The sequence below is a fragment of the Siphateles boraxobius genome, unplaced genomic scaffold, assembly GCF_051911475.1.
Source record: "Siphateles boraxobius isolate OS27281-9 unplaced genomic scaffold, OSU_SipBor_1 26, whole genome shotgun sequence".
NCBI classification, from domain to species: domain Eukaryota; kingdom Metazoa; phylum Chordata; class Actinopteri; order Cypriniformes; family Leuciscidae; genus Siphateles; species Siphateles boraxobius.
The window spans coordinates 18,278,941-18,292,983 of NW_027508876.1; the positions used below are offsets into that span (position 1 = coordinate 18,278,941).

The 14,043-nt window shown below is 37.1% G+C and overlaps 1 protein-coding gene across 1 annotated transcript; it reads left to right on the forward strand.

Moving 5' to 3' along the window:
- The first annotated feature begins 877 nt into the window (after positions 1-877).
- LOC143751530 (xin actin-binding repeat-containing protein 1) lies at positions 878-12,449 on the forward strand. The gene is made up of 8 exons (XM_077244081.1): positions 878-990; positions 2,167-2,343; positions 2,942-2,999; positions 3,136-3,522; positions 3,601-3,688; positions 6,384-6,526; positions 7,192-7,239; positions 7,937-12,449. The coding sequence occupies exons 2-8, from the start codon at positions 2,219-2,221 to the stop codon at positions 12,134-12,136; spliced, it is 5,049 nt and encodes a 1,682-aa protein (XP_077100196.1). The 5' UTR covers positions 878-990; positions 2,167-2,218; the 3' UTR covers positions 12,137-12,449.
- The last annotated feature ends 1,594 nt before the right edge of the window (positions 12,450-14,043 follow it).

Here is a 14,043-nt window from a genome sequence, read left to right on the forward strand (position 1 = left end):
ACTTGGAATTTTCTGAGAGCTCCAATGGATTGTGGATCGCATTCAGATATTTCATCCAGTTCGTTTTGCTTGGAGATCGGATTCATCACGCCAGTATGGAGACGAAGCTGGTCAAGTGGTCATAGGTCTGTGCAGAGGAATTTGTTCTTGTGGTCTTTGCTGTGGATCTGTGTCGATGGCTGTCGTGTCGATGAGGTCTTCACAGGGGTGACTGGATCTTTGCTGACATTCAGGGCTGCATTGTAGTTGTTTCTTGGTGTAGGTCAACCATCTGATCTCGATACGGACTGGATACAGTTGACTACGGTAACCTCAGGATAAACAGAGAGACTAATATTAGCATAGACCCTTGAACCAACCATTACCACCAAACCTATCCCTAACCTTACCTGTATCCCACCAGTGTTTTTCAATACACAATAAACACAACATTGTACCAAATAATTATTGTTGATGCAATTACAGTAGTTAATGACACCAAATATAAAGTGGGATCAATAAATGTACATTAATTATGCATAAGAACACACAAAAATACAGATAACATACTGTTCCAAAGGAAAAGGAATATGCATATTATATTTTTATTCAAGCATATAATATTATTTAATTTCTTTAGATTTTAGTTAACGAATTTTTGAAATAAATGATAATGAATATTTGAATGTGATGGATGGAATCATGCAAACAGCCAGGCCTGAGAAAACCCTATACCTTCTTTATGCATATATTACACCACGTATAGGCAGAGATGACATGTAACATTATGCAACTTTCAATAGCAGCAGCCATGTGTTTTATGGCAATCACAATTTTTCTAACCAACCCTTTTTACAGGGTACAAACCTTCAAGAGGCAGTTTTCCCAGAGTCAGGTGTAATAAACCAGCTGGACTTTGCCCACAGATTCTGTCCTGTAAGTTCCCCGCGTGATGCACAGAGAAGAGTCTCTAGGCATCTGTCAATCGAGTGAGCAACACACTTTTCAAAGGTAAAAATATTCACTTATTTTATCCGTCATATCAAAATATAAAAAAATTGTGCCCGGTTAAAAAACAAACTGCATCTAAAACCCTGATTATGCCTATTTTTTTTTTAAATTTTTTTTTAAGCGTATAACAATGGATTACTAGCATTCTGTAAACAAGAGATGGTTAATTATCAGTTAGCAGATGTATTATCAGCACTAGCAATGATTAATATGAGTAATGTGCCATGGGTCAGTTAATCAACAATGTTATATTCTGTATCATGGTTGTAATTCATGAATGCTTTGGAATACAGTCCTAAAGTTGGTCTTTTTTTAACCCCTTGAGCCGCAGGGATCTCTGGTGATCCCGAATTTTACATTCAAAAAATTGTGCATTGTTTTTGAGCTGCTTTATCTCTCTATTAGTAATTGCTAGAGCAATTCTGAGTATTGCACAGTAAACTGTCAAGTGTTAGCTTTTAAATGATACCTTGGTTTTGTGTGTAGTCAGAAGGACTCCTTAGCAACAACCATTTTATTATGGGTATGTCATTTTGCACTCGATTGCCAAAAAGGGGGGCGACTGGTAAGTTAAAGAAACACTCAGATGATTATTGCAGAAGTGAAAGTAGCTTAAAAAATGAAAGTGTAAGTTCAATGTAAAGCAACATTGATTATCTTAAACAAAATATACGATTTATTTTGATGGTCCGCTTTGCAACTATGTCAATAACTCTCATTAGAGTATTAGTAGACTGTAGAAAACGATACCATTATCATCTCCGTGTAAACAACAAAAACGTGAATTTACGAAAACGATGATGTCATGCGTATTAGGTGTTCAGTTGATAGGCGTGTAGTTTCTTCACAAAGTGACATCGCCAACTACTGGACTGGCATGCGTAATACAGCGTTTTTAATTGTGTAACTTTTCCGTTTTTAGTTGTGTTTTGAATTTGAAGATATCACAATGGAATGGATTTCTAAGTGTTAAAGCTTTCAAATGATACCTCATTTGATGTAGACTAAAATATGTGGGGAAAAAGGCAATAAAAAAAGCATGCCAAGTGTCCTACTATACCGGGACTCACTGTTAACAGGATAACTGCTTTTCCCATATCTGATTTTAAGACAACTCCATGTGACTGAATGCCACAAATCTGTCCATGTCAAGATGCATGTGATGTGTGTTCATAGTGTGTAGGTTGGGACGTGGACGGAGGACAGAGTATTAGGTGAGGAAGAAGAAATGGAAGTGAAGAGCAGCTTGCGGAGGGCCCAGTCTCTCAGAAGTGTTTCCACTGATCATGTCGTGTCCTGGACAGAAACTGGACTCAGAGACAAGAGGAAGTCTGTCTCTCAGCTTATGTTACAGTGAGGGAGACGTTTCTCTTACTTTAAAGGAATAGTTCACCAATTCTGTCATCATTTACTCACCCTTATGATGGTTCAAACCTGTATGACTTGCTTTCTCTCTGGGACATAAAATGTGATGTTTAGCAAAAATGTCTGAGATGCTGTTTTTCATACAATGAATGTGGGAGGGGACCAAGCTCCAAAAAGGAAAGGAAAAAAAGGTTGTCAATGAGATTTGTTCACTACATCTACTGTAAGTGTTCTAAATCCAACAACTTGACGGAATTTGAGTTGTTATTCACTGAAAATATTGGTCACCATTCACTTCCATTGTATGGAAACAAGATATCCTATTGTATTCCATAGAAAATAAGAGATGAAATGTGTTTTAAAAAACAGAATATTCAATTTGCGTTAACCAAATAAATAAGAGTTTATACTAGTTAATAAACACTAACTTATGTAATAATGACATAATTATCAATAATCCATTGGACTTGATGTTTATGTGTAAATAAACAGAAGGTATACAGTTCTATTTTCCGAAGTCATTTTGAATTAAATAAAATTAAATACAGGACTTTATCAGACCTTCTGAACACCATGTCTTCCCCAGCTACCAAAACTCTCCTGGAAGAAAAACAAAAGTTGATTCAGAGGATATCAAGCATGAGGTAAAAACACCAAACCTCACATAGGCTACTCTATTAGATTTTTTCAATATTCAACATGTGATGTCATTGCTTACCTAAGATTGAAGGAATCAACCACTTTTACCCGCATTACCTGGTTTTCTAATTTCTCCCACAGATGAGCATGCAGATTGCACCAATTCCTGTCAGTGAGAATGTCAGCAGAGTTGAGACACAAGTGAAGAAGACTGATGTCAAAGAGAAGTCCAGATTCTCTCCTCTCTCCCGCAGTAAGTCTTTAGGGAGCCTTCCTCAGCACAGACCTACGGGAACCACAGCACTCAGGGCGCTCTTTGAGTCAAAGGTCACCACTCAGCCTGAGTCCAAGAGAAGCAAGACGGCACTTCAGTCAGTGGGTGCTGAGAAAGCCAATAACACTACTCTTCCAATCACTCTTCCCAATAAGAAGGATGCTGAGGACACAAAACCCCAAGTAGAGGCAGAGGTTAATAACAGCCATGATGAACCAGGGAAATGGACCAAAGAGGTTCAAGTGATCACAAAGGTAAACAGTTAAACCTTACAGAGATGTGCATGACCAAGAGTCATTTGTATTTTACTGATGAAATATTTACTGTTTCAGAGTGAGAGAACAAAACAGATAATAACCCAATCTGATAGAAGAAAGACCATTTCTGGCATTTGTAGTGAAAAAATATCAACTCCAGAGGGTGAGTACACACGTAACTTTTTACATTTTATAAAAGGCGCTTTTCCACTGCATGGTACGGCTCGGTACGCCTCACTTTTGATAATGGATGGATGGATGGATGATAGATAGATAGATAGATAGATTGATTGATTGATTGATTGATTGATTGATTGATTGATTGATTGATTGATTGATTGATTGATTGATTGATTGATTGATTCCTGGTTTAAGTAGGGTTAGGGTTTGTTCAAAACTCTAACTCAAACTATGAGCAATAGTAATAGCAATGCCTACATCAGCAAACAACAACTATTAAGGATTCTAGTTCAAGGTTACGTTTCAAATGTTGACAGAGTATCATGTGACCTAAATGTCAAGAGCAAGCTATATACATTATCTTTCAAGGCTAAAATCACTTTATTTTGCAAATACTGTCAAATAAAAGCACTGGTGAAATATAGAAAATATACTTTACTTTGCTTTTGATAAAACTTGGGCCACATTTGAGGGCTCTCCAAACTGTAACTGAGGCAACGCCTGACATCACAGCAGGAGCAACAACTGTTCACAATGACATGAGATGAAAATAACATGCTTTTTTTAGTCATTTCTGAGTGCTGGGTTGGGGCAGACTGGAAATATAGCTGTGTATCTCAACAAGTGATTGACTCAGCCTGGTGTAGCAGTAGCAGAATAGCAGAATAGCTCCTAAAATAGCTGGCTGGCACTTATCCCTCCATGAGAGCCGGACAGGGTCAGCTGTTACCAGAACAGAAGCGGAGCCACAGGCTTGCTGACACACTCGGAGGACACACATGGCCGATAGACCCGTCAGAGGATCATTACTGAACTAAGTAATAAAATAATTCAGAGGGATTTGATTTAAGCTTATGAGCAAAGAGAAAGAGCCCTGAATGGTGAGTTTATGTTTACATATTTTTAAACCGTTATATTGCATCAAATGGTGCGTGTGCTAAGAGGATTTCCTACAACATGTGTATTATAGAAGACACACTGTTGTGTGACCAAGGACATGGGATTTCCAGAATTTCATTATTCATTTTTGTGTTAAAAAAACAGGCTGGAAAACAAGCTTAACCTTAACATTTTACTGTGCAAATAAATAATTGAATGTTAATTTTCAACTCACTAACATGCTGTAATGAGTTAAAGATGATTTTTGTTGGACACTTTGCTTCACTTGTCGTCCTCAAAAATTATTTATAGACTGTTTTAAAGGAAATCTGTCTTGTATTGTTAATGAATAGCTGTTGGAGAATGTGTGGTGAACTGGACAGCAAAAGATGATCATTTAATCAATAATTATTGAACCAAAAAATAATCTCATAATCATTGTGATACATAGATCAGATGAGTACAGTGATTTAACACAGATGCACTCAACAGGTAAATGATTTACTACAATAAAAAATAGACTTAGATAAAATCAGATAATGAGTTTCACTTCCTTCATGCTTTTCAGGTACTAAAATACAGCCATGGTTGATTATAATTTTATTTTACCAGCTTGAAGCAAGACAATATTTTTCCCTTGAAACAGAATATTAGTCTGTACCCTTCTTCTCATTCAACCAAGCTGTGTGTGTTGGTTCTTGGTTCTCGACTGAAAATCCCACTGGTATCTGTGTCACGGAGAGTCAGATGTTTTTCACCCTAGTTTCGATGCGCACTACACTGATGGCTTGCGATCATAGCAGCTGTCCACATTACTGTAATAGAGCTGACAGAGCAATAACCATCATAACATCACCGTTTTAAAGTGAAGCATACTTACAAAATGAAATATCTGTCATTATTTACTCACCCTCAAGTTGTTTCAAACCTATATGAATTTCTTTCTTCTGCTGAACACAAAGGAAGATATTTTGAAGAATGATGGTAACCAGACAGTTGATGGACCCCAATTGACTACCATAGTAGGAAAAAAATACTATGGAAGTAAATGGGGTCCGTCAACTGTTTGGTTATCGACATTCTTCAGAATATCTTCTTTTGTGTTCAGCAGGAGAAAGAAATTCATACAGGTTTGAAACAACTTGAGGGTGAGTAAATGATGACAGAATTTTCATTTTGAAAGGAACTATTCTTTAATATAATTTTTTTAAAGCATTAATGTTGGCATTAGTTGAACTGTTTGATGTCAGTTACTACTGTACATATAAAATAAAAGCCAATGCAGGGGTCAGCATTTTCTTTAAAAATATACAAATATAATATAAAATAAATGTGATAGCCTACATTAATGAACTTAAGAAATAAAAAAGGTAATAATGTTTGATTATGAAAATTAGAATCATTATAAATTGTTATTGAGAAAATTGTTATTAACTTAGTCTTGATAAGAGGATCTCAGGGTATAAATCAGTCAATAAATTATAATAATCTATAATAATTTACAGTTACAACTAAAAGCCCTGCTAAAAGCTTGCTGGGTCACAGATAAAGTCTCTCACAAAACTAACAAACAATATGCCTGATCAATCGCTCACCTCCCACTGAAAGACAAACTTTTCTTTTTAAATAAATCTTATATCTGACAGTTCAGAATGTCTTTTTTGCCCCCCTGATGTGTGTGTCTGGTTGTAAAAGCACAGATGTTGACCTTGATTTCATTCCTTCGTTCATGAAATTAGGAGTCAAATTTTTAGTTACAATAACCATATCGTGATTCTGATCTTTTTGTTGTGTTACAGAGGATAAAAGGTCAGTCGCAGACTTCAGAGACAGCTCGGCTCTCTACGAACTGGAGAAACCCTCTATTTCAGTCAAAGCGTTGTCTGCACTATATTTGTCAAAAGTGGCAGCTGCAGAACCAGCAAGAAACGTCTTGAAACCAGTTAGTACTTGTAGCTACTTTTGGGGCCAGGGGAATGAGACAGGGTAAGGCAGCAAGAAAATGCTGCTAAATGAACTGCTTGTACAACTGCTTTCCGTTTATCAATATTTAGCTACAAGTTCAAGGAGCATCACTGTAAAAAAAATTTAAAAAATTGCTGCTTTAATTTTCAAGTACAATCAACTTGGATGTTTAAGTCATTTAAATTTAAAGTTGGCTACATTAAACTGACTTTAAAAAATTGTTGAATCTTGCATAACTTATAGAAAAACGTTTTTTAAATAAAAAACTTACAGGCAATAAGTTATGACAACATATTTTTTTCATTGCTTTAATTCATCAAAAAAGTTAAACACATTTCAACTTTTTTTTTATAAGTTACACAAGATTCAACTATTTTATATAAGTCAGTTTAATGTAATTTAAGTTGAAACAACTTAAATATCCAAGTTGATTGTACTTAAAATTTTAGGGCAGCCACTTTTTTTTACAGTGTGTATATATAATTACTATACAAAATGTTCTACTCTGGAAAAACTCTTAAATTAAGTTATTAAAATCAGTTCATAGTGTGTTTTTTTTTTTTTACAAAAGCTCAACTTGAAATTGAATTAGCTGTTGAATCAGACACGCTAGTCATTTCCTTGATTTTTTTTTTGTTCTAGGAGCAGAATCCCACTTCTCCAACTGGAAAAAGGCCAAAAGCAAGCAAGGTAAGAATTTTTTTTTAAAGATGTACTTTAATCTAGTGAAATAACTCATTTGACTTCTTCATGTGATTTAAAGTACAAACTAACCCCTGGTGTTAACACTGGAATAAATTATAATATTGTGTATAAATGTGTTTTCGAAATTAAGTGCATTATGTCATATTTTGCCCTTTATTCTTGAAATAAAATTCTTGGCTCTTTAAGTGCTGTTAAACATTGGCAAAACATTAACACCACTTGTAGTTTGTGTCTTTCTGTAATTTCATACTCAGTAAATAACAAATTGTAGTAGTGACCCCGTCCCCTTTGATATAGGGTCTGAATTAAAATAACATATGAAGTTGAATTTGCAGTGTTTGATTAACTACTCATTTAGCAGGACAGAATATATAATTATTCTGGGTGTCTTTGCCGTACTTTGTCGGTTTCATAATCACCGGTCTCATAATCACAATACTAACCTGAATGATAATGTTCTCAACTGCCTGTATTCAGACTGCTGAAATTAATAACCATTAGAAACGTTAGGCACAAAATGCTGGTTTTCTTTGGCATGCAGTTTGGCTTCTGCTACAGTTCAGCAGGTATGTTTAACCTCTTAACCATCTGGTTTACTCAAAATTAATCATAACCATTTGAAATAATAGGTTAATATATTAGCTACAATAATCTAATGTGGTTGTATTTTTTTTACTCTAAGATGGCTGAAGGTGAACAAAACAGCATAGCATATGCACTCGAATCGAATCCATCTACACATCCTCCAGAAACCAGTGTTGATGAGTATGAGCGAGCCTTTACTTCACCACCCCCTACAAGAGAACAAATGTCCATTCTGCACCAACGCAGACAGAAATGCGAGCTTAGACGACTGCTAAAACACACTTATCCTGAGTTGAAAAATGTAGACAGTTTGGTAGAGAAGGAGATGGCTGATATTCTCAACATCGACCCAGTCACAGACACTGGATACCAGTGCGAGGTCCAGTCTAGGTGCTGGCGGTTTGAGAAACATGATATCAATTCAGTGGATTTCCACAACCAAAAACCACAGATGAAAAAGGAGTTTCAAGAGGGCGAAATCAAGAGATCCGTTTGTATGTTTGAACAACCTACAGCTAACTTCCTCAGCGAAGAGAACAAACCCCAACTCAACGAATCAGAGGAAGGGACATCAGAGCAGAGCATCAGAGTGGATGTGAAAGCCACACGCAGAATGTTCGAAGCTCAATCAATGGATATTCTGAGAGACAGTCAAAGCCCCTGTCCAAGGAAAAACATTGTTTCTGAGGAGGAAGGTGGATCAGGCCAGAAACCAAACAACGATTCTGAAACTGATGGAAAGCAAACATCAAACATTCACCATAACAGTGAAATCACTGATTTCATAGGCACAAATGAGGTATTTATAGGTATATCTAGAGCCAAACAGGTCTTTGAAACAATATTACATGACAAGGAGAGCATCTCACCCACAAATAGCTGTAGCCAAGAGGAAGAATTGCTGAAGGCAAATGTAAAAAATAGAGCTCAGATGTTTGAATCAACTCCACTTGATAAGATCAATCAGCAATCCAAGGAAGACTCAGAAACCATCCTTGAGAACATGCAGGAAACTCTAGTTTCTTTATGCAACTTCAGTATCATGCATTCTGATGGAACCATCCTTGAAGCTAATGAAATTGGCCATATCAAGAAAGCAAGATATCACTTTATACAAGAAGATACAAGACCAGAAATTGATGATGAGGAGATAGTGACTGGAAGCATAAAGAGCATCATGCTTCAGATGCTACCAGGAAAAAGCCTGAACCCCATTGTGACCTTCCTGAAAGAGGACAGTCAGGGCAATGTGGAGATTCAGAAAATAGAAGTTCCCACTCACCAACTTCCGTTTACTCAAGATAAAGAGTGCCGGACTGCCAATGTTGTACAGATTACTGAGGATCTACTCAGTCAAGAGAAGTCCTTGAGTAAAGGAGTCTTAATACAAGATGGAACCACAGGAATGAGAGCAATAACGGTTTATGTTCTTTTTATCCACAGTGAAGACAGTACAAGGGTAAAGGAGTTGGGTCAAATTGAGTGTAGATCCATTCCCTCAAGTCTAAAGATTGATCTAGAGACTGAAAAGGGTGATCTCGTGACAGATATTAGTTCATTAGAAAGATCTTCAGCAGTAAAAACAAACAAAACTAGTCATGTGCAGCTATGCCAGAGCTGCATCGAGAAAGGAGACCTTGATCATCTAAAAGGTCTGCAGGAAACATCATCAGATGTAGATATAGGTGCGTGTATGGGGGAATCAGAAAAAAATTGTGTGATTATACCAAGTAATGTTAACAATATCAAAGCCCTTTTTACTACCAATATAGATAATTTAAGCTTCAAAACACAGTCAGAAGAAAACAAGTCAAAAGTGTCACCAACAGAAAGGATGATAAATGATGAAAATAATACAGAAGAATCAAACCAGGCTGAAATTTGCACTAACACTGGGGGCACTCCAAGAATTCTCCAAGATCAAGATATCATGGATGATGGAGCTGTTCTTCAAGCTGAACTTGTGGATGTAGTGGAAGATGAGGAGTTAGTGAATCTACAAACAGCAATTATGAATCTTCATCAGGCCACAATGGAGGCAAAAGCTCTTCAGCAGAATGTACAAGCACTTGCTTCCCAGACCAACCAAACCCAACAAATCTGTGACCTTGGTTCATTAAACCATGAGTTTACACATGTGAAGAACAATAATAATGTAAGTGTGAAAGAAGAGCTCTCACAGATATACGAAACTCAAAAGGAAGAAGAAAGTAAGGATGACGCTATGAGGGGTAGCATACAGGCAGCTCTTGATTCCTTGGGAAAGTCCAACTTTAATGTCTCAAAGGGGGATTTTAGAGCTGCAATGATTTATAGAAACTCTGCTAAAGGATGTGCAGGACACAAAAAGACAGATGTAGAGCAGTCAAGTAAAGGGAATAAAGAAAATAAATCATCAACATATTCTCCTACACCACTAGCTGAACAAGAGGCTTTAAAATCACTTGGTGAGGAAACTGACACAACCCAGTTTGAAAACAAACCAGTGACTTGTTCTCCCCTTCATGTCTCCGTAGAAACACCTGTTAAAAATCGGAAAACTCTTATTGGACCCAAGCCAGCTATCCCACCTAAACCAGATCATTTAAAAATTAAACCAAACCCTCTTAGTACTGAAACTGATGGATACCATCTCAACAAATGCCAAGTACCTACTACTACTTTAAAATCCCCAACTGAGCAGATTAAAGAACCTTCAAATCCCAAACTAAGCCCAGATCCAGCGGCTCATGAAGATGTACTCTGCATAAGTGTACAGCATACTGATGCCAATGAACCTGAACCTAGTGATACATCAATGACCAACACTGAGAGTCCTGAAAACAAAAATCTAAATGACGTACAGGTTGTTGAAGATCCTCCAAAGAGCTCCACAGAAAGCATTGTCCGTGAATCTTCCACAGGATTTCATGGCACTCTTCAAAACTTTGGGGTGAAGCAGAGTGGTTCAGTGCCTCCTGTGAAACCTAAAAGAATCAAAATGGCTAATGAAAATGTGAAGAACACTACAGACAACACCAATAACTCCACCATTTTGGAAACTGAAACGGCACAGGAAATCAATCCTTCTCCTCACAACAATGGCTCCTCGGGTAAGACCTGTAAGGTAGATAGCAACAACCATGAAGAAAAACAAGATAAAAGTGATGATCAACAAGTCAGTGGAGTGGTCAGACGGAAAAAGAAAAGGAGAGGAGAGACTGAGGATGAGCGAAGGCAGAGACTCTCAGTGCACATGGATGAAATCATGAAAGGAAACGTGCCGGCTGTCATGGAGATCTTCGACAAGCTGAAAAAGCAAGAGGAACTGAAAAACATACTCTCTAAAGTAGAGGAAATCGAAGACGACACCAACAATGTAGACGTGAGCTCGCTTAGAAACATTTTCGAGAGCGTACCGGATTGGGTTGTGCCTCGGGTGAAAATGATCAAGCCGAAAATAGTCAAGTCGGAACATTTAGGAGCACCAAGTGAACCTGAGGTGATGTCATCCATGGAGGTTGCTTTTGGGGACCTCGAGAAAGCTGGTGCTGACATCATTCGTTTAAAAGACCAAACGCTTGCGAGACTCATGGATATAGAGGAGGCCATTAAAAAGGCTCTTTACTCAGTCTCGACTCTGAAATCTGACTCTGACATTGTAGGACTCTCTGGTCTCTTCAGGGAGTCAATGGTGGCTGTACAAGGTTCACCTCCCTCAGGTAATATCAGGAAAATCAGTATTGGGTCGAGCAAATCCCCAAAAGCTCAAAACAAGATGGAAGGAAGTGTTTCTGGACAGTCAACGGCACAGAAAAAGCCAGAGCTTTTTATTCCAACAACCAAACAGAGATCAACCTCACCAGCGTCTCCTTCATTTATTTCCATTCAGTCTGCAGCGAGGAAGCCTACAGAGTTGCCATCGCCTCAGATCAGTCCCCTTAAAGTAGAACCAAAAGAAGAGGCCAAACCCCAGTGCTGCTGTAGTGTGCCTTCAGAACACAGGCAATGTTCTGTCACAAAGGGGGCATCCTCCATCCCCCCGAATCCACAACGGCAGGTCAGTGTGCTGGAAGTGCAAACGATGCCTGAGGTAGAGAAAGTAATCGGAACAAAAACCATCAAAGAGAACTTTGAGAGGACGGACTGCTTCGGCAACAAGTTCTACTCCTCGAAAACATCCACAGTTGTGACAACCCAACCGGAAACAAGGACAACTTCTAGAAAGCTTATTACGAGCAGTCCAGCCACATCTGAAATGGTCACATACCCAAGAATCAACACACCTTTTATTAGAGAGGACCATCCCCCACTGTAAATGTGGCAAATTTATTTCAGTTTTGGTTGTCACATAAATGAAAGGTCTAATAATGTAACAGCCAATGCATTTAAATGTAACACATTTTTGTACTGTTTTGCTTGGCTATCTTTCGTAGGTTACCTTATTATTCCTATGTATGTTAGTATTGATCATTGTTAGTATTTCAGTTTCAGTTTTTTTTGTGAAACTAATATTTCCTTAGTATGTTGCAGTCCTGCAGAAAACATGTTCTGATATTTCTGTGAATACGATATCATTTGAATTTCTGCCATATTTGTCAATAAAAGTAATAGAAACGTGTCATTATAAATTTCAGTAAATAGGTGTTCACATATGTTTAATAGTTAAAACAGAAACACAGTCTCACTCTCACAACAATTCATAACTATTTTGATATGTTGCAAATTTGTATGTTTGCACGCTTTCGTAAGATTTTTGTTCCACTGAGGGGTAGGTTTAGGGATGGACCTTCATTCATTTTTTTAATATGATAATATTTTTTAAATTGGACATTTTCATATGAATCAAATCAGATGAAATGGCACACTTGAAAAAATGCTACATTTTCTCATGAGATTTGGTTGACTGAAACAGTGATCTACAAAAATATTTTCCCAAAAATCTGGTAACATTATTTAGTCTTGAACAAACATTTTAAAATACCTAGAAGATCATTATGTCATGTACAATCAAATATGATTATAAATCACAACCAACATTTCTATTGAAATATTTTATATTTTCTTTTTAGATCTATTTAAATGTACATTACATAATGATCTGTTATTATTTTGGTAATGTTATATTTATGTATTTTAAAGTGTTTGTAGAATGTAATCATTTAGAAATGTTTGAACTGTTGGGATGCCAGAAAAATACAGTATTTTACATTTCAAAGAAAGATTCAACACAAAGTGCAGACATCAAACGGGCAAAATGCTTAATAAGGGGGCTCAACCACAAAACAAAACAAAAAATTGTAAAAAGGAAGGAAAAGTTGGCCGAGCACAGCTCCAAAAATAGAAAAATATTTATTTCAAGTTCTCAACACAGGTAGGTGAGACTTTACGTTTCTTCACCTCAGCCCGAGAACATGAAATAAATATTTTTCTATTTTTTAAGCGGATGGTGTCAACTTTTCCTTCCTTCCTTTTTTTTATCTTTGAGAAAAAAATCTCGTTCAACCACTGTGAAGACAAAATACAGCTTGTGTTTTACTGAAAGAGTACAAATACCATAATTTACACCAGTGTTTTCCAAAAGCCAGCATAAAAAACAACCTAATAGCTTAAGTGAATTAAAAGCTAACTTCTGTTAACCCTTTTATGTGACTGTAGTTTCAGCCAGCAGCTCAGGAAACATGCTCAGCCTGTCTGAAACCAGTTTACCCAATGGAAAGAATGGCAGCTGATAAACTCATTTTTCACAAAACCTGTTTCTGCTGCAATCACTGCAAAAAGAAACTGAGGTAAGAATATTTCCGATAATGAACATCGTAAAATATAAACATTTAAAACGCATAACATCGATAATCCTACATTAGTGAAATAATTTTGTTACCATAATGCAACTAGACCATAAATCACAGCAAATCATTTATTAGGCAGCGCTGAAGTTGCGGTTCTGCACCAGTCCTTAGACTTTGCCTCTAAAGCTGTTAACTTACTTTGCTGACACTGCAGCTGTTGCTTAAAACTATTAATCTACAAATATGCACCCAATTAAGGTGGTTTTTATAGCCTACAGATCATAAGCAAGGAATATACTAAAATGTGTTTTGCTTGGTTTCAGCCTTCAAAGCTATGCGCCTCTCTACGGGGAATTCTACTGTGTTTTCCACTATCAGCAGCTTTTCAGAAGGAAGGGCAACTATGACGAGGGCTTCGGCCGTCAACAGCATAAAG